The following is a 25,294-nucleotide window of genomic DNA, read 5'->3' as shown; positions in this document are numbered from 1 at the left end:
CTTTCTTTCTTTCTTTCTTTCTTTCTTTCTTTCTTTCTTTCTTTCTTCCTTTTTTCCTTCCTTCCTTCCTTCCTTCCTTCCTTCCTTCCTTTTTTAAAAACCTCGCCTCTTTCTAATTGGTTATGCGTCCACTCAAGCTTGGTACCCTCTAAACCTCCAGGAACCACCAACTAAGAAAGAAATCTTTCACTCACTAGACATTTTCATGGGGCAGGGGAATTTGCAAGAGGAAATCTTAAGAAAGTGAACCTGTGCCTTCTCAGGAGAGATAGCTAGAGTTATAAACTTTGTAAGCCAATATCTCATAGATATGTGACCCATGGTCTACATGAAGAAGAGAGTAGCTTTGAAAAGGCTTAGCACCAAAATTTAAGTTTAAGTTTATTCAAAACAATAGGACTTAAAAAAAATACTGCATGGTTTTTGAGTCTTAACTCTGTGTGTGTGTGTGTGTGTGTGTGTGTGTGTGTGTGTAATGTCAAAAGGTTGGACACTCTGATAAGATTTCACTTTCCTAGAAATAAATGGCTCACTATGACCTAATATGACTCTGGTCTTGGGGGTCTGAGGAGATTGCTTTTCCAGTGAAGTGTTTGCTATACAAGCATGAGGACTTGAGGCTAATTCCCAACATCCACATAAAAAGCTGGAAATAGTGGCATATGACTGGTTCAAGAACTAATAAAGCAGAAACTGACAGGTCTCTAGCACTTGTTGGCTAACCAGCCTTACAGAATTTGTTATTTTCAGGTTCCAGAGAGAGAGAGAGATCCTATCTCAAAAGTAATTGAGGTAGACCATTATGACCATTAGAGGCTGTCATCTGGTTACAACATTGTTATACATAAAACAGACACACAAGTGCACCTGAATTCACATACTCCCATTAAAGTTACCTTGATCTCATATGGGTTTGAAGATGATAGTTGGAAAAATGAAACACAAAGATAAATGTTGAGTATTATATAAATAATATAATATAGTGTATATCATATTTATAAAATAACATGTTTATATAAAATAGTCTGAATCACATATTAATATGACAAATACATAATACAGGCCTTTGTCTACAAACAACTACTCTAGATACCTTAGTCTATCATAAATATTCTCAGATCAGTCACATTTATCTGCAGGTGGGCAAAAATCAAATCACATAAAAAAATCCTATATTAAAACTATTGAAATGTTAAAATGTTATATCATCAATGACTACTGTGATGGAAGAAAAAAGAAAGGAATGACTAAGCAGATCCAGTGAATCTTAAGTCAAAACTGACTGCACAAACAAAATCATATTTACAAGCATTTTGGTGAACTATCATTATAATCCTACCAAATATCACTAACACTTGGGTACTCACCAGTCACAAAATAAGGAAGGTCTTTTTACTTAATCCAATACTCCTGAAATATGCCCCCTATTCTAAGTGAGAGAACATTATTGAACTTATTTTTTTAATTTTATAAGTATTTTATGGTAAAATGGCCATTTTTACTATTTTAATCCTGCCAATCCATGAGCATGGAAGATCTTTTCATCTTCTGAGGTCTTCTTCAATTTCTTTAAGAGACTTGAAGTTCTTGTTTTACAGATCTTTGACTTGCTTGGTTAGAGCCACACCAAGATATTTTATATAACGTCATTATAGTGAAGGGTGTCATTTTCCTAATTTCTTTCTCAGCCTGTTTGTTCTTTGCGTAGAGGAAGGCTACTGATTTGCTTGAGTTAATTTTATATCCAGTCACTTTGCTGAAGTTGTTTATCAGGTTTAGGAGTTCTCTGGTGGAATTTTTGGGATCACTTGTGTATACTATCATATCATCTGCAAATAGGGATACAAAAAAGATAGTGGACACTATTCTCAACAATAAGGGAACTTCTAGGGGAATCACCATCCCTGACCTCAGACTGTACTACAGAGCAATAGTGATAAAAACTGCATGGTATTTGTACAGAGACAAGAAGGTATATCAATGAAATAGAATTGAAGACCCAGAATTAAAACCACATACATATGGTCTCCTGATCTGGAACAAAGGATCCAAAAACATCCAGTGGAAAAACAAAAGCATATTCAAGAAATGGTGCTGGGTCAAGTGGTGGTTAACATGTAGAAGAAAGCAAATTGATCCATTCTTATCTCATTGTACAAAGCTCTAGTGCAAGTAGATCAAGGACCACCACATAAAACCAGATACACTGAATCTAATAGAAGAGAAAGTGGGAAAGAGCCTTGATCACATCAGCACAGAGGAACATTTCCTGAACAAAACACCAGTGGCTCAGGATCTAAGATCAACTATAGATAAATGGGATATCATAAAATTGAAGGACTTCTGTAAGGCAAATGACACTGACAACAAGACAAAACAGCAACCTACAGACTGAGAAAAGATATTTCCCAACCCTACGACCATTAGAGGGCTAATATCCAATATATACAATGAACCCAAGAAGTTAGACTCCAGAGAACCAAATAACCCAATTTTAAAATGGGGTACAGAGCTAAACAAAGAATTCTCAACTGAGGAATCTTGGATTGCCAAGAAGCATCTAAAGAAATGTTCAACATCCTTAGTCATCAGGGAAATGCAAACCAAAATGATTGGGAGATTTCACCACACACCAGTCAGAACACCTAAGATCTAAAATTCAGGTGACTGCAGATGCTGACAAGGATGTGGAGAAATAGGGAACATTCCTCCATTGCTGGTGGGATTGCAAGCTGGTACAATCACTCTGGAAATCAGTCTGGCAGTTACTCAAACAATTGGTATAATAGTACCTGAGGACCCAGCTATACAACTCCTGGCATACACCCAGAAGATGCTCCAACATGTAATAAGGACACAAGCTCCACTATGTTCATAGCAGCCATAATTATAATAGCCAGAAGCTGGAAACAACCCAGATGTCCCACAAGAGAGGAATGGATACAGAAGATGTGGTATATTCACATAATGGAGTACTTCTCAGCTATTAAAAACAATGAAGTCATAAAATTCTTAGGTAAATGGATGGAACTAGAGAGTATCATCCTGAGGAGGTAACCTAGTCACAAAAGAACACGCATAGTATGTACTCACTTGTAAGTGGATTTTAGGAAAAATGGCTCAGAACACCCACAACACAACTCACAGATCATATGAAGCTCAAGAAGAAGAAAGACTAAAGTGTGAATGTTCAGTCCTACTTAAATCGGGGAAGAAAATAATCATGGGAGATAGAAGGAGGGTGGGACATTGGAGGGAGAGAGAGCTGGAGGGAAAATGGGACAGGGTTGGGTGTGGGAGGAGACAGGGGAGAAGTACAGAGGGTCAGAAAATTGCACACTGATATGTAGCAGTGGGGGATTGGGAACTGGGGTTAGCCAATAGAAAGTCCCAGATGCCAAGAAGCAAGAAGCTATTAGGACCCTACAGGGGTGACATTAGCTGAAATCCTCAACACAGGGGAGAGAGAACCTCTAGAGATCATATTCAGAAGTCAGGCATGACCCCAGGTTGGAGGATGGGACCACACACTCATCCCAAAAATATTAACACAGATTTGTTCCTGTCTAAAGGAAATGAAGGGACAAAGAATGGAGCAGAGACTGAAGGAAATGCCATCCAGAGACTGCTCCATTTAGGCATTCATTCCATCTGAAGACACCAAACCAAGACACTATTAGTGATGCTGAGTCTCTTGCTGACAGGAGCCTGGTATTTCTGTCCCCTGAGAGGCTCTGCTGGATCTTGACTAATACAGATGTGGATGCTCACAGCCACCTATCATTCTCAGCAAGGGGACCCCAATAGAGAAATTAGAGGAAGGACTGAAGGAACTGAAGGGGTTTGCAATCCCAAAGGAAGGACAACAATATCAACCAACTAGAACCCCCAGAGCTCCCAGGAATTAAATCACCAATCAAAGAGTACACATGGAGGGATCCAAGGCTCCAGCTTATGTAACAAAGGATTGCCTTATCTGGCATCAGTGGGAGGGGAGGACATTGGTCATGTGGAGACTCAATGCCCCAGTGTAGGGGAATGCTAGGGTGGTAAGGTGAGAGTGGGTGGGTAGGTAGGGAAGCTCCCTCATAGAAGCAGGTGGGGAAGTGGGATGGGATAATAGGTTTGTGGAGTGGAAATCAGGAAGGGGGATAACATTTGAAATGTAAATAAATAATATAAAATAAATGATATAGAATAAAAAGAGACAGAATCAAAAAATATTTTATAGCATACCCTCGTTAAACACCAATTAACTGCCCATAGTCTCTCAGTACCAGATAGGGTTTTATGAGAACGTATGTGTACTTGTGTAGCAATGGCAAGATAACCCTTGGTGTGACCTTATTATTGAGTTATTTGCATTTTGGGTGTATATCTGATCATGCAGACATCAGAGGTCAACCTCAGGTATTATTCTTGATTTTTGAGACAGTGCCTCTCACCAATTTGAGTAGATTGACTGCTCAGTGAACATTAAGGATACTCCTGTATTTACCTTTCCAATACTGAGATTATAATTGCAAACACTATGCCTGGCATTTTCATGTAGTTTCTGAGGATCTAGCTGTGGTTTCTACGTTCATATGGCAAGCACTCTATGGACTGAGCTTATATTTCTATCTTAAATGACTGTTAGCTGCGCATTTCAGACCTCAGTTTATCCCTTTTTAGCCCAAAGAACTCATGCTACAAAGAAGATCAGAGGCTAGCTCACCCAAGTGCATATGTGGGACACGTTTGCTGTTTCAGAGCCTCACATAGCACAACCAACCCACTGTAGTCCAAGTCGTTCTTCATCAGGTTGATAGCCCACAGGGTCTTACAGTGGGTTAAGGAAGAAGCAAGGTCCTCACAACAGGCACCAGTTAGCTCACAGGCATCCAGCCTGCAACAAAAAAAGAACACTTCTATGTCAAATTGGTAAGGCCTGTGGTTGAAAGGTAACTTAATCATTTAGTCTAAGCTCACTCCATAGCCTCTGAGGACACTCTTAAAAGTCCAGTGTCTATAACATCAAATTAACCCTAGGTTGGCAGATGTGACCACAGTTGCTCATTCTCAGTATCCATGTCTGTAGTGAACTAATAGTTCCACTAATGATGTGCTGTCCCAGCCCTTGAACCTAGGATAAAATTGTACCTCACACTGGGTAAAAAAGTGAAGCAATTGTTGGTGAATTCCGAGCCTATATCACAAGCACCTTGATACCTTTTGATTTGAACCATTGAGATACACTCTGTCTTTAACTGAACTACATACAATCAAAATCCATGTTTTGAAGTTATAATTCCCAGTGTCCTATGGGACCGAATTTTGAGACAGGGTCTTTATAGAGGCAACTAAGATGACACTAGGGTGGGATCTAATCTTGCATATCTGTGAAGACACATGGAAAAATGAGCCACTTCCAACTCAATGAAAAACAAAAACCTGTAACATACTTCTTGTATTGGTCCTCTAAAGGAACCATCCCTGTTAGTAGCATAATCTCATTTCTAGCATCTACAACTGTGTTTATCATTAAAACTCTGTTTTATGAGCCACTCAGTCTATTTTTGTCATGCCAGCCAAAGCAGTTGCTACATCAGTTAGTCCACTCAAATAAGTCAGTGAGATGTAACCCGGCACTCCTGTCATCTCCAGTGGCCATGCATCCATATATACATCCAACTGTCTATGTACCCATCCATATAACAGCTATTTGACCTATACATGTTTCCATCCACTAATACAACCATACATCTATGCCTGCAACCATCAATAACCAACCAAACTATCCATACAACCATGCATCCAATCATCTATGCATTCATCCAACCAAATATGTATCCACTCATCCATATAATAAACACTTATCCCTTGCATGTAACCCTCAACCATCTGCCCATTTATGCATTCATTCACCAAAATTGACATCCACCTGTATATCCATGCATCTTGACATCTATCCATGCTCCATCCCCTTATCCAGCCAGCAAAAAAGACTTATTGCTTTTAGACTTTAACTTATAGAGTAACTTATTTATACAAACACTGCTGTTATGTTGCCTCTATAGAGTTATGTATTTGCTTTCTATTGTTATTTTATTAGTTTGCCTACATGAATTCTCTGTATGAATTTATATAGAGGCAGGTCCCTTGAAACTGGAGTCAGAGACAGTTCTGAGCTACCTTGTGGGTACTAAGAATTAAACCTGGGTCCTCTGGAAAAGCAGCCAGTGCTCTTAACTACTGAGCCATCTATGTCTCCAGCCCCATATGGAGTTTTAATTTCTTTTTCTATACATTAATTGCCCATGCTTTTGCACCCTCAAAGCTACAGCTATAACCTTGATGACACCTACCCAAGATCCTCTAAGTGGCAGTTGGGATGTTTTATAGCATCACACAGCACCTTCACACCAGCGTCTTCTAACTTATTGTTTGAAATGTGTAGACTGGTCAGGTTCTTGTTGCACCTCAGAACTTCAGCCAGATCATGGCAGCCACTAGTGGTGATGAGACAATGTCTCAACGTTCAAGACAAAATTCACAATGCAGTGGTTACTTCTGTATCTGAAGAGAAAGTGTTTAACAAGACTTTGATGCCTGAAACTTCAGACAGCACTGAGCCTCTCAGATAACATAATCTGAGTGGCCCATAGACAACAAATGGGAGAATACCAAGCAAACTAAGATATTTTCAATGGCCTTGAAGATGAACTGCAATACACTGTAATGAAAGTTAAAATAGGAGGCTGAAAGGGTAGCTCAGAAGTTAAGAGCACACTTCTGCCAAAGACCCAGGTTTGTTTGCCAGAACCCATTTGGTGCAGGTCCTAGGGCTCTGATTTCCTTTTGCAACCTCCTCAGGTACATGCATGCACATGCTGCACTCAAAAGCACACAGACATACAGTGAAGCAAAAATACTTTTAAAATTTAAAAAATATTATGGTAAATAATACTTTTGAGCAATGATTGATTATAGGAAACTCATAAGAAAATGGAGTTGGGCACTGTGGGTAACCCAAAACATGGAAAACAGCTTTCAAGATTCATATTTTATATTAAGGGAAGAAAGATGACATTGTATCACAGCCTTTCAAACCACAAGAATAGAAGCTGACTGGGATACTTGTTGAAACAGCATGTTTTTATTATCTTTGATCCACTTGAGTTATATGATGGGCTTATTTCTGATGAGCCCATTCTGTTTCTGATTTCTGAAATTTCAATGTGAATCTTTTAAGTTACCATTTGTACATAGGTGCCTACAAAGGACAAGGGAGTTGGTCTGGATTCCAAAGCTGGAGTTATAGAAGGTATTGAACCTCTGGACTTCAGTGCTGGGAACCAACCAAATTCCATTCAATACAGCATGAGTTACGTACTGATAAGCCATCTTTCCAGCTCTCACATAACTATTTAATCTGTGAAAATATTTTGAGTATATTTTTCCACTTCATATTCTTAACATATTTATAATGTAGGGTTTTTGAAGAACCATATGCTTTTTACTCTTTTTTCTTTTGAGGTAGGGCCTCATTGTAGTCCAGTTTGGCCAAACCAACTAAAGTCCATTAAACAGTGTACAGTGCCTACCTTAAAGTACGGATGATATACTAATGGTCACTAAATTGGAAAAAAATTGATTTTCTCTCCTCCAACATATTTTAAAATAAAAATTCAGTATTTTTAGAGACCTCAAGTGCTTTATACTTTAACAATACTTTTTCTTCATTCTTTATAGTCATGGGAAAACACAGGTACTTCTAATGTTTTTAAAATATGTCCTATATTATACCTTTAGTGGGTTTTAGATTCTAAACTAGCCAAAGCCATTGTTGGATAGAAAAATAGATTCTACTTTGTGTTTTCATTTTGTGCCTTATCCCCATTCTAGAGAAGACAAAAATGTAACTCTGAGATTTCACAACAGATTAAGTAACATGTTTTACCAAGATACACACAACTGGATTTCTCACCAAAAGCCTTTTGATCATGGAATACTAACCTACTTGGCATGATCAAAACAACTACCACTAAATTATTCAAATCTTCTTGATTTGATAATTTGAAAACAAGGGGACTGTCCTTTTGTAGGACCATAATAGAATGATTTGGTCTCCGGTAGAGCATTGGCTTTGAGATAGCCGGAGACCCAACAGGTGTCCATTACCTGGGTAGGGACAGCACATATCTCACTACGCCCCCAGATTCCAGACTCCAGACACTGCAGTCTATGATCTCCATTTGATCTGCACCTGGCAGTCACATAGGGCTATAGGTAGAGGGTGGGACTACAGGCTTCAGCATCAAGAGATTTCCATATTAATGAGTTACCTAAAGGCCAGAAGGCATGGCTAATTACATTATTCCCTCCCAAATCCTTCCTTCTCCCCCTCCCTATTTAAGCCAGCTCCCCCTGGCTTAAACTGGGGCATGGGGGGTTACACATCTAGACCATCTATCACACACCACGAACAGTAAAGCTTTGGAACTCTGGACTCCATGTGTCTTTTGGGGCCCTTCACTGCGTTCCAGCCACAGGGACCCACATCATTTGTGTTCTCATTACTGTTATGCTGCTGTTCATTATTCCATGGTAGAATTTCCATGCTCAATAACTAATTCACACACACACACACACACACACACACACACACACACACACACACACACACATTTTTGGGTCCTCTCTTCCATGTCTTCTTCATTCTTTGGACATGACATGTCTCCTACAGGCTCCTGTGTTTAAAAACTTAATCCCCAGATGGAGGCATTGATTTGGTAAGTTGTGGAATATTGGGATCTAACAGCGAGTTGTGGGCCACTGATTGTGGGCTTAAAGGTTGTATCCTAGACCCTGATTTGGGTTCTTTACTCAGCTTCCAGATCCACAAAGATGTGAAGAATTTTTATACACACTCCTATTACCAGGAGGCCACTCTATCATGCTTTTTTCTCTTCCAGCAGAGATTAGACCATTCCGTACCATGACTACAATGAATCTTGACCACCTTATGTTGCTTCTGTCAGATATTTCAAAGTCACAGTGACTAAAAAAAAATCACTAAAGACATTTCTATCTAGAATTTGGGATCCAGTTTTTCATATGCTGATACCTATTCATCTTCTAGCACCCCCTCCAAACATTTTAGTCATCCCTTAGACTCAAGCCATAATTCCTTTCTTTATCTTAGTCCTTTGTGTCTATATTCTGAGTGGCTGTCTACCACATACCAAAGCTATGTATGACACGGAGGTCAAGGCACACATCTATCCTCAGGAAAGAGTCTTTAGCAACCTGAGGTGAGTGACTCTACTCTCTATATTCTCAGGCACATACACTAAATATTCTTTAAGAGGGCCTCCAAGGCCAAGCTCAAAGAAACCTACCATAATGAGTTTAGGACACTGTCTGGGAGAGTCAGAGCCCCACAGAGAACCTTCAGTCCTTCATCCTTGAGGTCATTGGAGCTGATGTCTAGATGGCTTAAAGTTTTGTTCCGCCTAAGAACTTCTGAAAGGTAGTCCCAACATTTTTCACTGAGTGAACAGTTGGCCAAACTGTAGGGGAAGAAAGGGTATATGAAGGGGGAAAATATAACATTTATACATAATAACAGTAATTATTCAAGCAAGAGGAAGAACATCTGGCTTATCCAAACACATTTCTCTTCATTTACTCTGACTCACATCATTTCTAGTATTGAAACTGAGTAAATTGATTGACAATGATTATGTTTTGAAGACCTTACCTGATACTAACCTAAATCTTTTATATTAACAATGGCTCTATTGTTATTAACTGGCTCTAATGATGCTTTTTAAAGCTACATGATTATTTTTATATGACAACCACGTACACACACACACACACACACACACACACACACATATGTCTGCATGTGTGTGTGTGTGTGTGTGTGTGTGTATGTGTGGTTTAATTTCATTTCTGTTGCTATGATAAAATATCTTTACAAAAGTTAATTTTGGGGAGATAGGCTCTAATTTAGCTCACTATTCCAAACTGCAATCTCTTATTATGTGAAGTCAAGGAGACAGAAACTTCAAACAGCTGACCACATCACATCTAGAGTTAAGGGTACAGAGAATACATACATGCATGATTAATTTTCATTCATGAATAATCCAGGGCCCAAACCCACGGTAATGGTGCTGCCTACTGTGGGATGGATCTTCACAGATAAATTAGCATAGTGAAGACAATCCCTCACTGACAACCTCATGGGCCCTCCTGATTAGACACTTGAGACTCACTTCTCAGGTGATTCTATATTGTGCCAGGGTGACAGCTTCTAACCATTATAATATGAAATAAATAGGAATACATGATATGAAGAATCACAATCATTGGACTTATTCGAAACACCAAATCTCTCTGCTGAGTTCTAAAGTCTTCCATTTTCTTTCTTGTTAGTCTCCCCATTTATTCCGTCCACAATTACAAGAGCAACACATTCAATATGAAATGAGGTCAAGGAGTTAAAAGGCATTAACTGTAACTGTCCCAGTTGAGAGCCCATTCTGCATGCCAAAATAAGTTACAGAAATAGGTCTGTATATCTGCTATAGGGACTTGAATTCAGTCAAACAGCTTTTGAAATGTAGTACATCAATCCCTTGGAATCTATGGGTAGTAGAGATGAGTGTGGCTGTGGGGTTAGGATCACTGTGGATACAAAATCTCTGGAGGTACTCAAGAGCTGTTTGTACAGTGGTTCAGCATGTCCCCAACTTGTTGTTATCCCCCCATATACCAGTTCCAACCTCCACTAGTCTTTTTATAATATACAATTTAAATATCAACTAACTGTTTTCCCATGTTGACTAGAAAATAACAAGAAAAATAACCTACAAATGTTAAGTTCAGAAGCAATACAAAATGTAAATAATGTGTGGATGTGTGTATAGGATATATATGTTACATACTAGAGTATGTAAAAAAAGGGCAGAGAATAGCTTTGTGGAGTTGGTTTTCTCCTTCCATTTTTACATGGTATTTTTTTTTTAAGGTTGAACTTGAAATCCTCTTGTCTCAGAATCCTGCATAGTTGGAACTACAGATATGTGTGACAAAACCTTGTGTATATGTGAGTAATTGCATGTTTTAAAGACTTCATTTTTAGTTTTGTGTATTTGTCTTATGATATGTGTGGGTCTGTCCATTTGAAGGAAGGCGCCTGTGGAGCGTCTTTGATTCCCCAGATCTAGAGGAACAGTGGTTGTTAAGTGTCTTGACATGAATGCTAGGAAACAAATGGGTCCTTTTGAAAAGCAATGTGTATGTTCTTAATCACTGAGCCATCTCTCCAGCCCCATGTGCTTATATATGTTTCTTAGGCTTTTGCTTTGAAACTTATGCTATGGGACTATATCAATGAGAATATATTATAAATAGTTAAGTTGTCTGTGTGGTGTCACAGAATGTTGTGGTCCATGGGCAGGATTCCTACAGATTATCTTGTTCCAATCAGTAGGTAAACACAGAAATTTATGACAATTCAAGGAAAGGAAGAATGCAAACACATCAAAACACCCTCTGGCTGCATTCTAATCCCAAGGAAAGAGAATATTAGCCCCTTATAGATGCAAACAATACCCTCACGTCACTCCTATCAAGATTCATAGCCAGCTATCCTCCACACAAACACTCCTTTCCAACAGGAAATGTTCTGTCCTTTTCTGTTTTAGAATAAATAGTCTGGTCTTCTGAGATTAAGCACTAATCTTTTTTCCTACCTTCTATCTCTCTGTATTGCCTTGGAAATCTAGCAGTGTGTATGCTGCATGTGTGCTCCTGTGTGTGGAGGCTGAGGCCAATGCTGGTGTCCTCCTCAGTTGCTCTCTGTTTTGTTTGAAGACTGGGACTCACCAATAAGACTAATCCTTGAATTCTTGGACCCACCTATCTTCATTTCTCAGCTCTGGGATTACAAACATCATTTACTGCTGTTATCAGCATAGAAAGTACTCCTACACACTGAGCCATTTCCCTAGACACGCAATAGGGAGATTCTAGTAAACAGAGTCCATGTTCAAACTAGTTCCACATTTCTCCCCAGTGTATCCCACTCCCCAAGGCCACTTACACTAAGTGCTCAAGAATGCAGTCTGGGTGGTACAAAGACTTGCACAGTAAGGATATCCCTTTGTCCAGGGTGTTGGATGCCAAATTAAGATGCTTCAAAGTCTTGCTGTTGATCAGGACAGAGGCAAACATCTTGCAGTCATCAGATAAAAGGTTACAGGCTGCTACCCTGAAGGAAAACAACAACATCATATGCTTCTCTGTCTTTATGACATTTTTCAGTTCCCATGAAGGTGCGGGACTTCACAGAACTTGACATTGTTATTTATCTTTAAAAAATTATTTGTAATTTGTATAAAAATATGCCTGCATGTATATATGTGTATGACATGTGTGCCTTTTGCCTATAGAGGACAGCAGGTGGCTGCCATATCCCTGCAAACTAGAGTTATACGTAGTAGTAAACTGTATACGTGGACAGTGTGAGTGCTGGGACAGAACTGAAACCTAGATTTACCACAAAAAAAAAAACAAGTTTTCATAATCCTCTCAGCAATTTTTCCAGCCCAGTTAAAAATTTACATGTATTTATTGGCTTGTGTGTTTATATGTGTGTGTGTGTGTGTGTGTCTGTATGTGTATGTGAGAGAGAGAGAGTCAGAGACAGAGAGAGAGACAGAGAGAGAGAGAGAGATGTCCTTGAGTTACCAGATGTAATATAAGCTATATTGATAAATTGTGATGTCCTGTTTAAGATTGCTGAAATTCAATGCTGAGAACGAGGAGGGCTTTCCTGTCCCAGACTTATGCACATATATTGCAAATGTCCTCTAAGACTCTTTGTCTATATATGGGTTGGCCCCTCTCGATCTGTAATAAGAAGTGGGGTAAGTAAGCACACCCAAGAGTAAAACCTCTGTTCCTGAGGATGGCTGGAAGGTAACCCAGTACCTACCGAAGTTACTATTGTTTATGCCACAACATAATAACAACTTAATAATGGCATACATCATAAAAGAGAAGGCTGGAGGGAACACATGAGTGGAAAGAAATTTCTACTCTGCCTAGACTTCTAAATGGGGAACTCCAGCAGGGCTGTTTCAAGTCCTCTCCAGTCATTTAAGATGGATTAGCCAAAGCACCTGTCTTGTTCATGTTATTGTAGATATTATCCATCTGCTATTGTTTCTTCTTTAACTTTGGGGTCCAAAATGGAGAACTTGCTCCTCCTCCCAGGACATGAGATTAGGATTTCCCTCTGATTGTTTCAGTGAGGTTTCTTTAGTCAATTTCTTCTGGATGTTTGTAGGTTCTTATATGATGTCATCTTTAGTTTTTTTTCTCATTGGGCAATCCTAGACTTCTCTGATGATGTGTCAGATCTGAAGATAATTTGTTAGCTATCTGTAGCATCTTTTTGGTACTTGCTATTTATTTTAGTTAGTTATTAATTTTCTTGCTATAGCACTCAATAAACTGAACCATTCAAAACAGATGTATATTTATCAGAGAACCATGCAGATTAACAGTACCCAGGGCAGAAAGATAGGATAAAGGGCATATATTAAGAACTGTAGTCCTCCATATTCATTTCCATCTCCCTTTTCTATCTCTATCTGCAACCAGAAACCACTCTCCCTGCCTCTAGTACCACAGTCCCGTCCATTTTAAACTTTATACGTGAACCACATGACATCCTTTTGAATCAAATTTGTGCCACCAACAATACCTGAGATCCATCTAGATATGATCAATAGCGACAGGTTTTTCACCTAGCTTACTATTAGTCAGAATCGCAACTCTCTGGTATGAACACTTGCCATGAATGGTTCAGGTTAGCACCCATCTTCCAGCAAATGGAATCATGCAGCCATAGACAGTACACTCAGCAGTTAGAGTTCCAAGTTCTAAGGTACACTGGGAGTCATGAATTGGATGCAAAGTAATGGTTTCCAAAGTGGATATACCCATCTAGAAATTAACTTTTACATTCCATAATCAGTTCAATTAAAGAAAATTTTCAATTAGATGTACATATTTTTTTGTTTCACGTGTGAGTGTTTTGCCTGTGTATGTATGTGTACCACATGAATACCTGGTGCTTGCACATGCAAGAAGGTATAAGATCTGGTGGATCTAGAGTTACAGATGGTTGTGAATCATCACGTTGGGGGTGAATATTGAATTCTGGACCTCTGTAAGTGCAAAAATAGCTCATAACAACACATTATTTTAAATTATTATCAATTGTATTCATTTATTTATTTACATTTTGTATGCATGTACTATTACATATGTTATAACATGCAAAAGACAATGTGGAGAATGTGGAACAAAAGAACAACTTGTGGAAGTTGGTTCTTTCCTTTCTCCATTTGGGTCCTGGGATAGAACTAGGGTTGTGGGGTTGGCAGCAAGGGCTTTAACCCACTGATCCATCTCATTGACCAGCCATGATGAGATTTTAAAGAGAGGAAGTATACACATGAATAATAGAAAAATAGGACACAAGTGCACAAATTAAAAACTGTAGGCCTGTGATGCTCTTGTCACCCTGACACAATCTAGAGTCACCTAGAAAGGGAGTCTCAGTGATGGATTCTCTAGCTAACGACAGCCTGTAGGCATGTTTATGGGCAATATCTTATTAAAGTTAACTGAGGTGGTAAGACTCAGCCACTGTTGGGGGCACCATTCCTCAGGAAGCAGGATCCTGACCTGTATAAAAGTGAAGAAGGTTAGTTGAGCACTAGCATGTGTGTATTAATCCACTGCTCTTTGCATTTGATAGAGCATATGATGTGACTATGCATCGAGGTTTTGCTACCTTGACTTCTCATGGTGATGGTCCATAGGTTGAAATTCTGAATTGAGTAACCCTTTTTTTTTCTATCATTTATTAGGTCAGAGAACTTTTATCACAGCAAGTGGATCAAAATTAATATGCCTCCTTTGAGGGGAGTCAGTGAGATAGTCGAACACAAAGACTTACACAAGTTTTTCTATGTTGCACTCTGCCTGGTTCAAGACATCACATAATAGTTTCACATCACTGTGGGAGAGGAATGTGAGGCTGAGGTCCAAGTACAGCAAATTGCAGTACCGAATCAACTCAAAGAAAAAGTACTTTTCACATAAGAACACATTATTTGCCCTGCAAAAGAAAAGAGTGGTATCCATCAGTTTCTACTCAGCTACTCAGCCTTAGTTGTCATCTGTGGCAAAATCCTTTATCCCATAATGACCACATAACTCTAATTTTGTAACCCAGTGACACAGCTCACTGGTTCTCAAACTGGGTGATTTTTCTCTTCCATGTGGAACTTTTGTGGAAATGTGTGAAGGCAAGGTTTGCCGTTACATAAGGAAGTTACTAGCGTCTAAACAGCAGAGCCCCACCACCACACACACATACTCTCTCATCATCCTATAGTTCATGGGACAGCCTTAAATGAAGAATGGTCAGCAATAGACATTAGAAGTCAAAAGGCAGTGAGAGTCTACTTTACACTGTACAAGCCTTCATTTATGCAGTTAGCTGAGGGATGGTGGGAAAGCTAGTCTGTTATTTCTGATATATGACTAAAACAAATAGATTTCTAACTTACACAAGTACATTAAGGGTGGAGTTGTGGAATGCCAAATTATTATACAAGACCGAAAATGCTGCTTCATTGAGATAAGTGTCTTTCAATTGGAGTTCCTGGATGTCCTTACTGCTTAAGAGCACAGAGCAAATATGTTCCCAACCAGTGAGAAGCTTTTCCCTGTAACAGAGGAGAAAGGAATACAGTTCACAGTTAGTAAGTTAATTCAAGGAGCTAGAGACATGGCTCAGTGGCTAAGAGCATTTGGCTTTTCTCCCAGAAGAGCTGAGTTCAGTTTTCAGCACCAATATGGTGGCTCACAACTATCCATAACTCCAATTCTAGGGTTACCTGACATAGTCTTCTGTCCACAATGGGCATTGCATGGACACCATGAACATGCACACATGTAGGCAAAAACATTCATAAAGTAAACATAAATAGATGATAATACCTGCCAGCACTTTCAGATTCTACTCATTTACAAAAAGTTATGTCAAGCCATTCACAGCACATAACTGGAGCAAACTAACTTCTATGCTGAGTCAGCATAGCCAGCTAAGGTTATTTTGTGTTTGTAATTCTTAGACATAGACAAGGTCTATGGGATTCTGGCTGGTACAGCTTGAGGTGGAGATTCAGTTAATATTTATTGGGAAAATGTCAGAGGATTCTAAAAATACTACACATTGGGGACCAGATTTGTCTGGGGCTTTCATCTTCCCTCCCCATTCCTACAACAGGATAACATAACCCAGATGGCTTGGCAGTGTCAAAGTTGAGAAAATCTGCTTTATAGATAACCTTGGTAGTTTTAGAATGAAAAAATGAGGAAAGTTGCCTTAGCCACTGAGTCAAAACTTACAGCAAGAACGTTCTGGCTCAGTCTTCAGACGCCATTACTTACTCTTGGATGATATTGGTTACTTCTCTGTCTACCTTCCTTACCTCTAACATAATAATCAAATTTGCCTTGTAATATTTCTGTGTGTGGAAGTGTGTGTGTGTGTGTGTGTGTGTGTGTGTGTGTGTGTGTGTGTGCACCCGTGTGTGCGATACTACATGGATGGAAGTCAAAGGATGACTTTCAGAACTCAGAATCAGTTTTCCTTTGTGGTCTAAGCGGTTGTATTTAGGTCATCAGATTTGAAAGAATGTACCTTTTATCTGCTGAGTCATTTTGCCAGCTCATCTAATAAGTTTTCAAGTATGAATGAGTTCCAAACATAAATTCTAGGGCTCCTAAGGAATCAGGCTAACTTATTTTATCGCTTCAGAAAGACCAGAAATTCAAGGCCAGTCTTGATTACAGAATGAATAGAAGGGTAAACCCGTGTCTCAAAAACATGAGCTGGGGCTGGCATTTCTGGTAATATGCTAGTCTAGTATCTATGATGCCCTGGATTCTATTCTTAATATGGAAAACAACAGAGTCAAGAGATCAGAAATTATACACATGTATTTTTTGTTGTTGAATTTGGTTAGTTTGGGTTTTTAGTGTTTTGTTTGTTTGTTTGTTTATATGCTTGCTTGCTTATTTTTGACAGAATCTCACACTTTAGACCAGACTGACCTGGAATCCATATTGTATGTAGCCAAAGCTACTTGAAAATGCTGAGAGAACCTCTTGCCTCAGTTTCCTGAGTGCTGCGGTTACAAGTATGAGATCCTCATACCTGGATAAATGTGATTAATATGTTGTTTTCCTTACATACACTGTCTTATACATTATAGGTTTGGCATAGTGCTTGGATTACAGGCCTGTACCCTTATATTCAATTTTATAGGAGTCTGGGAAACAAATCTAGGACCTGTACGTTATACAAGGCAATACTCTGAGTACTGAGCTACTTCCTGGTCCCATGCATATATGAACTGATATATCACTGTGAACTCATAAATATGCACAACTAATAATTAACAAAAGTCTCCAGGCCTGGTTGCAAATTCCTTTAATTTCAGTACTCTGGAGACTGGCACATGGATATCTGAGTTCCAGGCTTGCCACAGCTACATAGTGAGACCTTGTCACAAAAACAATTAACAAAATAAATATTAATAAGTTCAAATAGAATTATCATTAAAAGAGTCCATCTGGGTCTTAAAATGGAGCATGTTGGACTGGAGACAGTTAAGTATTTAAGAGTGCATACCTTTCTTCAGATAATAAGAATTTGGATCCCAGTACCCACATATGGCATTTATGGCATTTAACTATAATTCCAGGGGAATCTCTTGACTTATTCTGGCCACTGAGGCCACCTCCACACATGTACATATAACATGTAACCACATACATATAAATTCAAAATGAGTCTTACAAAAGGGAAGCTATTATCAAAGCAGGTAATATATATATATATATATATATATATATATATATATATATATAATGTATGCATACATATGTATCACAGACATATATACACATGCGTATATATGCATATTACATATACATATATTCACACACAACCTGCTGAATTTGTTTTTGTGGTTTGTGTGTATGTGGTTTCTAGGCCTACCACTCTCTACTGAACAACCAATAAGGGTACGTTTTGAATCTGTCTATATAAATCATAAATATATCAGGAGAGATTGTAAAAATGAGACTTAAAAGAAAGATAATGAAGGGACTCACATATAGCTGTGTTCTTGTTCTTCATTCAGAAGATTTCGGGTTGAAAATGATAGTTTTTTGAGTGTAGAACAATGTTTTAAGCAGTAGGCAGCAACAATAATGTCAGAGTAATTCTTAGCCACAAAGTTAATCTGTTCCACACAGTTCATTGCTTGTACTAAGAAGGCTACATCTTCCATCTCAAACAGACAGTAAAACAACTTCATGCCATCTATCTGTTCTTGAAGCTCTGCATTGTCACTTATGGTTTCCAGGCACTGATACAACAGATGCTTTACTTCCTGGGATATCTGGTGGCCAAAAAATGCCTCTAGCTTTTTTTGTTCCGATTCATGTAAAAGGCCAAAGATGAAACAGCCCCAAAAATTCCACTGTACATTGACTTTTTTTAGAAATGTAAACATGAGTGTCTCTATACTTTTAACATCCTGGGTAGGGTGGTCCATATGGCTCTTTAGCAGATAAAAGATGGCAGCACAGACTTCCTGGATAGATGGATGGAGGAAAACGTAAGAATTTTCAGATTCCCTGATATTTGCAAGCAGTCCAATGTCCAAAAGTGTGGAGATGTCAGAATCCATGATCCCATTTCTCCTGAGAGCCTCCTCGTCAAACACAAATGTGTCAGTCCACATGCCCTCAGCAGCTAGAGAACACAAGCCCTGCAGCTGGTCTTGGCTTTTCTTACTTGGAGAATGGGCACTTTGGGGAATGAACAAACTGAAAATGTGAGTGGTATACAAGGAGGTAGTACGTCTGCAGATGGAGACTGGATCTTTTCCCTTCTCTATCTGTTCTTTTAAACAGGTAGCCACCATCCAGCAGAGCACAGGGACTTGACATATAACGAACAGCTGCTCATTTTCTCTCACCAGACTGAAGACTTCCCGGGCTATGTCCCTATCTTGGAATAATCTGTGGAAACACACCTTCATGTTGCTCTCCTTAAGTCCCGTTATTTTTTTCACATGTGTGTACTCAATCATGTTACTTATTTTCTCAAAATTCTCTGGGGTAGTGGAAATGAGGAGAGAGGATTCAGGGAGCATCTTCCTCCTGAGCAAACAGCTCAGCAGTAAATTCACTGGCTGCTTCTCCATGCAGTTATCACACAGCTCCGATTCTCTTTTGAACAAATCACATTCCATCCCTTCTAAGCTGTCAATGATAAATAAGAGTTTCTCTGGTTCCGATAGTATCTCATCTATGGGAGCTGAGGGGCTGGGCCATTCTCTGGAGATCAGTTCAGCCAGGCTAGCTGTCTTCAACTGCTTCACTTCTTGACAGCAGAAGTAGAAGATGTAGGAGAATTTGTGTGGAAACACAAGGCCTTCTATCCAGGCCAGCATTAACCTCTTCAATGTCAGTGTCTTGCCAGTTCCAGCAACACCACTCAGGAACATGACCTGTGGCTTCGATTCACTTCTGTTTGATTGGAAAATGTTCTCAAAACAATCATAGTCATTCTCATTAATTTCCTCCTTTAAAAAATCCTGAATACTCATATGGAATACTCTGGAATTGTCATGGGTCAGCTTTGTCTTCAAATGAACTCGGTATAACTTTTGGTATCCTGAGTCAGTTAGCACAAGAGAAATAAATCCACAACATATCAAGATTAAGCATTCCCCCATATCTGACAATAACACTTTAAATATCAGAATAGATCATTTAAAAGTTAATTTTTTGTGTTGCTGGGTTCCTGTAGAGGTCAGAAGAGTTAAATCCCACCTCTACCCCCAGCTGAATTTACCACCGTCCATGAGTAGTCCCACATGGGTGCTGGGACTCATGGTCTTTTGCAAGAGTAGAACATGCCCCTAGCCACCGAGTTACTTTTTTCAGCCCCCTTATGATGTGTATGTTTTTATGAGTTTGTAATCTGTTGGCCCAGAATAATGCTAATTAAAGTGAGATTTTCACTAACGCTGGATCACAGTTGTATTTCTGTGTGTGTCAGGAAAGTTATACTGTTAAAACTGTCACATGCTCTTTCAAAAGCTGTCACTTGAAGTTGAGTTGTCCCTCTTCCTCATTTCAGATCCAACCATGTCTAAGTGTAGTGCTTTCTTGGGTTCTTGTCTTAGAACGTGCTGATCCCTAACTCTGCAACAGGAAGGGAAGGGAATAAAAGAGATAAACCGTAAAAATACTATGCCCTTGAGGCCCACTAAAATATGAATCATTTCAAGCATATTTTATGACTGTTTTCCCCATGATATAAAAGTGCCTCCAGTAGAAAAAGAAGGCTGACGTAGAACCAAGGGAACACAGCTCAATTGTGAGCTCCAACTGGTTCCAATTTTCCAATCTGATTTCTCCTGGGTGCTGGGAAAGTACAACTTGATGATGTTATGAGAGACTGGTTTGCTGATGTAACCTTCATAGCATTATATGTTTTTCCAATTGGGAATCTTGCTTGAGAGGATACTCTCTGCTCTGCTTGGGAACTCCAGTGGGCTGCATTAAAGAGGCTTCCCCAGTCAATTTCTATTGGATGGTTTGAGGGCCCAATTTGATGTTTTGTGATCTATCAGTCTGTCAGTCTGTCTATCTATCCATCCATCCATCCATTCATCCATCCATACATCCATCCTACCTACCTACATACCTACCTTTCTACTTTTGTCTCTATTATTTCTTATCTATTATTTACTTTGACTTGCATTATATTTAATGAATGTAATCATTGAAAGGCAAAATTTTTCCTGGATAATACTCTGGACCATATGGAACCCTGTGCTGTGAAGCTGCACTACTTGGATAGTAGAAACACCAGCCAGGTGTGGCAGAAGCATGGCTCTCTAAACTAAAATATCAGTGTCTGTTAACTCCTCCTATATACACAGATAAAGACACCTAAGAGAGTGTAAAAATACATGGTTGTCATGACAGCACGAAACTTAAAATTGGTATTACTATCAACAGAAGATTGACTACATGAAAACAGTTACTATCACACTGATATTAAATATATAAAATAATGGGGCTAACTGAATTAGCAGTTAAGGACACTGGCTATTCTGAAAGAGGTCTTGAGAACAGGTTATATCACATATATCAGGTGACTCACCACAGCTTATTACCAGCTTGAGAGGGCCTGGCCTCTGTAGGCACTGCACTCACACACAGAATCCCACACATGTGCATGCACATGTGATATTTTTGAAAAGGTGCCTTAAACATATTTTAACATACACAATCTCCCACATATATGGCAAGAAAGCAAAAACAGTACGGTTTAAAGTACCAGAGGGAACTAGTGGGAAAGAGAGAAGAGAGAGTCACAGTGGACAAATACTATGAGCAAACCACAAGGATACATACACACACACACACACACACACACACACACACACAAATTTATATTGAAACACTTTGTATGCCAAGTATAACAGTTTTTAAAAAAACATCTAATGAAAATAAAAGGCAGGTTGGGCAATCAGAAGAAACTAAAGAAAAACAAGGCAAACTGTATACACAAAAGGTCTTAATTTAAGAATCAACAGAAAAAGGCAGGTAAGATGCTTCAGAGATATTTGCCTTCAAGCCTGAGTACTTAAGTTTGGTCTATGAGACCCAAATGACAGGAGCAGAATTAACTCTCTAAGGTTGTTCTCTGATTTCTACTTGTGAACTATGGTATACAAATGAGTAAGGGTATACACACAAATAATACACGTAAGAAAAGTCAAAAGAAGCAAACAAGTGCATATTTTATTGATTAGAAATAGGTGAACAGAGAACGAAGGTCCCAAGGACTATTAGAAACAAAAGCTATTCTAAAGCACAGAGGAAAGGTCAAAAGAAATATACACAAGGCATCGTATGACGATCTAAAAGGTGGGGCTGAAGAGATGGCTCAGTGGTTAAAAGTACCCAGAAGACCTGGGTTTAGTCACAGGCATCCACATGACAGCATCCACATTCTGTAGGTTCAGATCTGATATATACCCTCTGGCTCTCAAAAAATAAATAGTCCATAAATAGTGCATGCAGGCACTCTCACATACACATAATATAGTTTCTAACTGTTCACATATATTTTAATCATGAATTAAAGACTTTTTATGCAGCTGTATTTCAAGAAGAATGTGAGAAAGAACAGCACTGAGACTATTTTTAAACAAATAAAAAATATGCATGATATGTACTCACTTATAAGTGGATACTATACATAAAGTAGAGGAAAACCACAGTACAATCCGCAAACCTAAAGAAGCCAAATAACAAGGAGGGCCCAAGGGAGGATAGTAGAATATTTCTTAGAAAAAGAAACGAAGTAGATATTAGAATTGGAAGGAGAGAGGGAACTGAAGGAGGGAAGATAGGGAGGGGATGTGTGTAGGGATATCAAGTATAGGGAGTGCAGGGGAGAGAGAACAGTAATCAACGGGGGGCAACTTGAGGATGTGTCAGAGACCTGGGATGGGGAGAGACCCCAGGGTGTCTATGAGGGTGACTCTAGCTGAGACTCCTAGCAGTTGAAAATATGAATTTTGAAGTACCAACTTCCTGGTGTCAGGCAGAACTCACAGTGGAGCAATAAGGACAGCAACCCATCCACAAAACTGTCAATCCAAAATGTGCACTGCTTACCAACAAGATGTTCAGAGAAAACAATAAAGCAGAAACCAAGACAATTGACAAGAAATGACTGCCCCAAATTGAGAGAATCCCATCAGCAAGAACCAAACTCTGACACTATTAATGATACTCCATTATGTTTGAAGACAGGAGCCTAGCATAACTGTCCTCTGAGAGGTTCCACCCACCAGCCAGTGGGAAAAGATGCAGAGACCTACAGCCTAACATTAAACTGAGCTTGGGGAGTCTTGTGGAAGTGTTTGGGGAACAATTAAGAGACCTGAAGAGAGCAGGGCCTCCACAAGAAGACCAAAAGAGTCAACTAATCTGGGCCCTTGAGGGCTCCCAAAAACTGAACCATCAAACAAAGAGCAAGCATGGGCTGGACCTAGCTCCCCATGCCCACAGCATGTATGTAGTAGCTGTGCAGCTTGATCTTCATGTGGGTCCCCCAATGACTGGAGTAGCTGCTGTCCCTTAATTTGTTGCCTGCTTGTGGATCCCTTAACTGGGCTGGCCTGTCTGGTCTCAGTAGCAGATGATGTGCCTAGACAAACAGTGACTTTATGTACCAGCGCAAGGTGGGAGGTGGGGGATACCCAGGGGGGTCTCCTTCTTAGAGGAAAAGGGAAGGGGGATGGGTAGCGGATATGTGTGATGGGTTAATGGGGAGTAGGGGGTTGATCTTGAGAAGGAAATTGAATTTTTTTAAAAGTAGGGAAAAAGAACAGCACAAAGACAACTTTTAAACAAATAAAGGCTGGAGTAAAGAATATTTTATAGCCATAGATTTAAGATTATCAGTGGATACCAAGCAGAATGAGCTTAGAAAAAAACCATACATCTAGGGTTATCATAGTAAGACACTAGGACATCAAAGACAAAGAAATGAATTCAACCTTAAAGCATCGATGATATTTTATACTAGGATAAATGTAAGTGTGACTTGTAAGGTCATAGCATTTATGAAACATCACTTTTCTGCTATAAGCTTTTGCTTGCTAAAGACCAAAACAGACACAGCCACAACAAAGACTGAAAAATCTTGTTCTACACTATATTAAATAGATGTTTCAAATTCATATATGATATGTATGTGGGAGGGAGAAGGAGGTACAATACATATGCATGTAGAGACCTGAGGTTGATATTGGGCATCTCCTTCAACTGTTTACCACTTAAGAAAAGAAAAGGTTTGTTTTTAATTTGGGTGAATGGATGCTTTTGTCTTCATGCATATATGTGGGCCAGATGTATGCAATGCCCTCAGAGGATAGAAGGCATTGGATCTCCTGAAACTGGAGTTACAGGTTGCTATGATCCACCAGGTAGGTTCTGGAAACTGAGCCAAGGTCCTCTGTAAAAGCAAGTGTTCCTAACCACTGAATCATCTCTTCAGGTCCTCCATCTCATTTTTTGAGACAATTTTTTATCTGGCTTAGAAACTGCCAAGCTGACTGGCCAACATGCTACCATCCCTTGCTTGTATGTGTTTGCTGAGATCTAAAGTCAGTTTTTCATATTTATACAGCAAGCAGCTTACAGACTCAGCCACCTTCATAGACCCTATGAATATGATCGATTACAGGTGTTTTCTGTTGCTGCTAACCTAAATGCATAGCGCTACCATTTCACTATAGAGTTAAGGCTACAGTTTAGATTCAAAGGAACATTACTCATGTCCTGTGTAGAAGTTTAACCAACTAGTTTAGCACATGATGCACTGATACATTTGACCTCACAGACTAGATCTAATGTGTCTACATGAAGCTACCTCCTTCCTCAGGGAGATTATCCCACTCCACCTGCTGGCCCTATGGTAGATGCACATGAAAAGGTTATCAAAACTAAGACATGATTCTCACTTCCTGTAAAGAAGTTTTCACCAACTCACCATCAATCTCTCTTTTTGCTCTCTCTATGAGATCCTTCCTATTGATCATCTGGAAAAATCTGAAGGTCATATCCCAGGCTTGCTTCTCTTCATAATGTTTCAACAGTAAGTTGGCAAGGTCTTGCCGAGATGCCTTCTTCACTTCTGTCCAAGAAACCCGTTTCATCCCCAATTGCAAAATCTCCTGTTTGAGGAACTCCTTAAACTTTACAAATTCCTTCTTCTTTAGCTCTTCCAAGTACCACATAAGGCCAAAATCAGAAAAGAAAGAAGCCATTGTGTCTTAAGGAAGACTCGTCTTCGGAGAGATGAATATCAGGATGAAAAAAAAAAAAAACAGTTGGGATCTGTGGGAAAATCAGGCAAGCAGTTGAGTTACATAATTAATTAAAATTAAACAGAGGTCAAAGGGGGATGTTTAAGCTGATAAAGTGTTTGCTGCACAAGTTTAGGGACGTAAGCTGGATCCACATTATTCTTGTAAGAAGCAGGGTGTGCAGCCACAGAACCTTTAACCTACTGTATGTCTGGCTTACAAGATATGCAGGA

At 39.3% G+C, this 25,294-nt stretch overlaps 1 protein-coding gene across 3 annotated transcripts in view; it reads right to left on the bottom strand.

The window, feature by feature from the left end:
• The window catches only part of LOC114633244 (NACHT, LRR and PYD domains-containing protein 4A-like), a 27,049-nt gene extending 2,027 nt beyond the window's left edge, over positions 1-25,022 (bottom strand). The window contains exons 1-8 of one of the 3 annotated variants that reach the window (XM_028781847.1): positions 24,746-25,022; positions 18,265-19,837; positions 15,648-15,806; positions 15,032-15,193; positions 12,101-12,268; positions 9,385-9,554; positions 6,348-6,519; positions 4,718-4,888 (exon numbers count right to left, since the gene is read on the bottom strand). In XM_028781847.1, coding sequence (XP_028637680.1) covers positions 4,718-4,888; positions 6,348-6,519; positions 9,385-9,554; positions 12,101-12,268; positions 15,032-15,193; positions 15,648-15,806; positions 18,265-19,837; positions 24,746-25,022 — 2,852 coding nt within the window. Of the gene's footprint in view, positions 1-4,717; positions 4,889-6,347; positions 6,520-9,383; positions 9,555-12,100; positions 12,269-15,027; positions 15,194-15,647; positions 15,814-18,264; positions 19,901-24,745 lie in introns of those variants that run through there. The other 2 variants (XM_028781848.1, XM_028781849.1) reach the window with 2 other exon arrangements.
• Positions 25,023-25,294: the final 272 nt, after the last annotated feature.

This window comes from Grammomys surdaster, unplaced genomic scaffold, assembly GCF_004785775.1.
Source record: "Grammomys surdaster isolate TR1022 unplaced genomic scaffold, NIH_TR_1.0 570, whole genome shotgun sequence".
In the NCBI taxonomy this organism is placed as follows: Eukaryota; Metazoa; Chordata; class Mammalia; order Rodentia; family Muridae; genus Grammomys; species Grammomys surdaster.
Note: the sequence above shows the minus strand (reverse complement) of the source record. Positions and strands in the feature narration are given on the sequence as shown.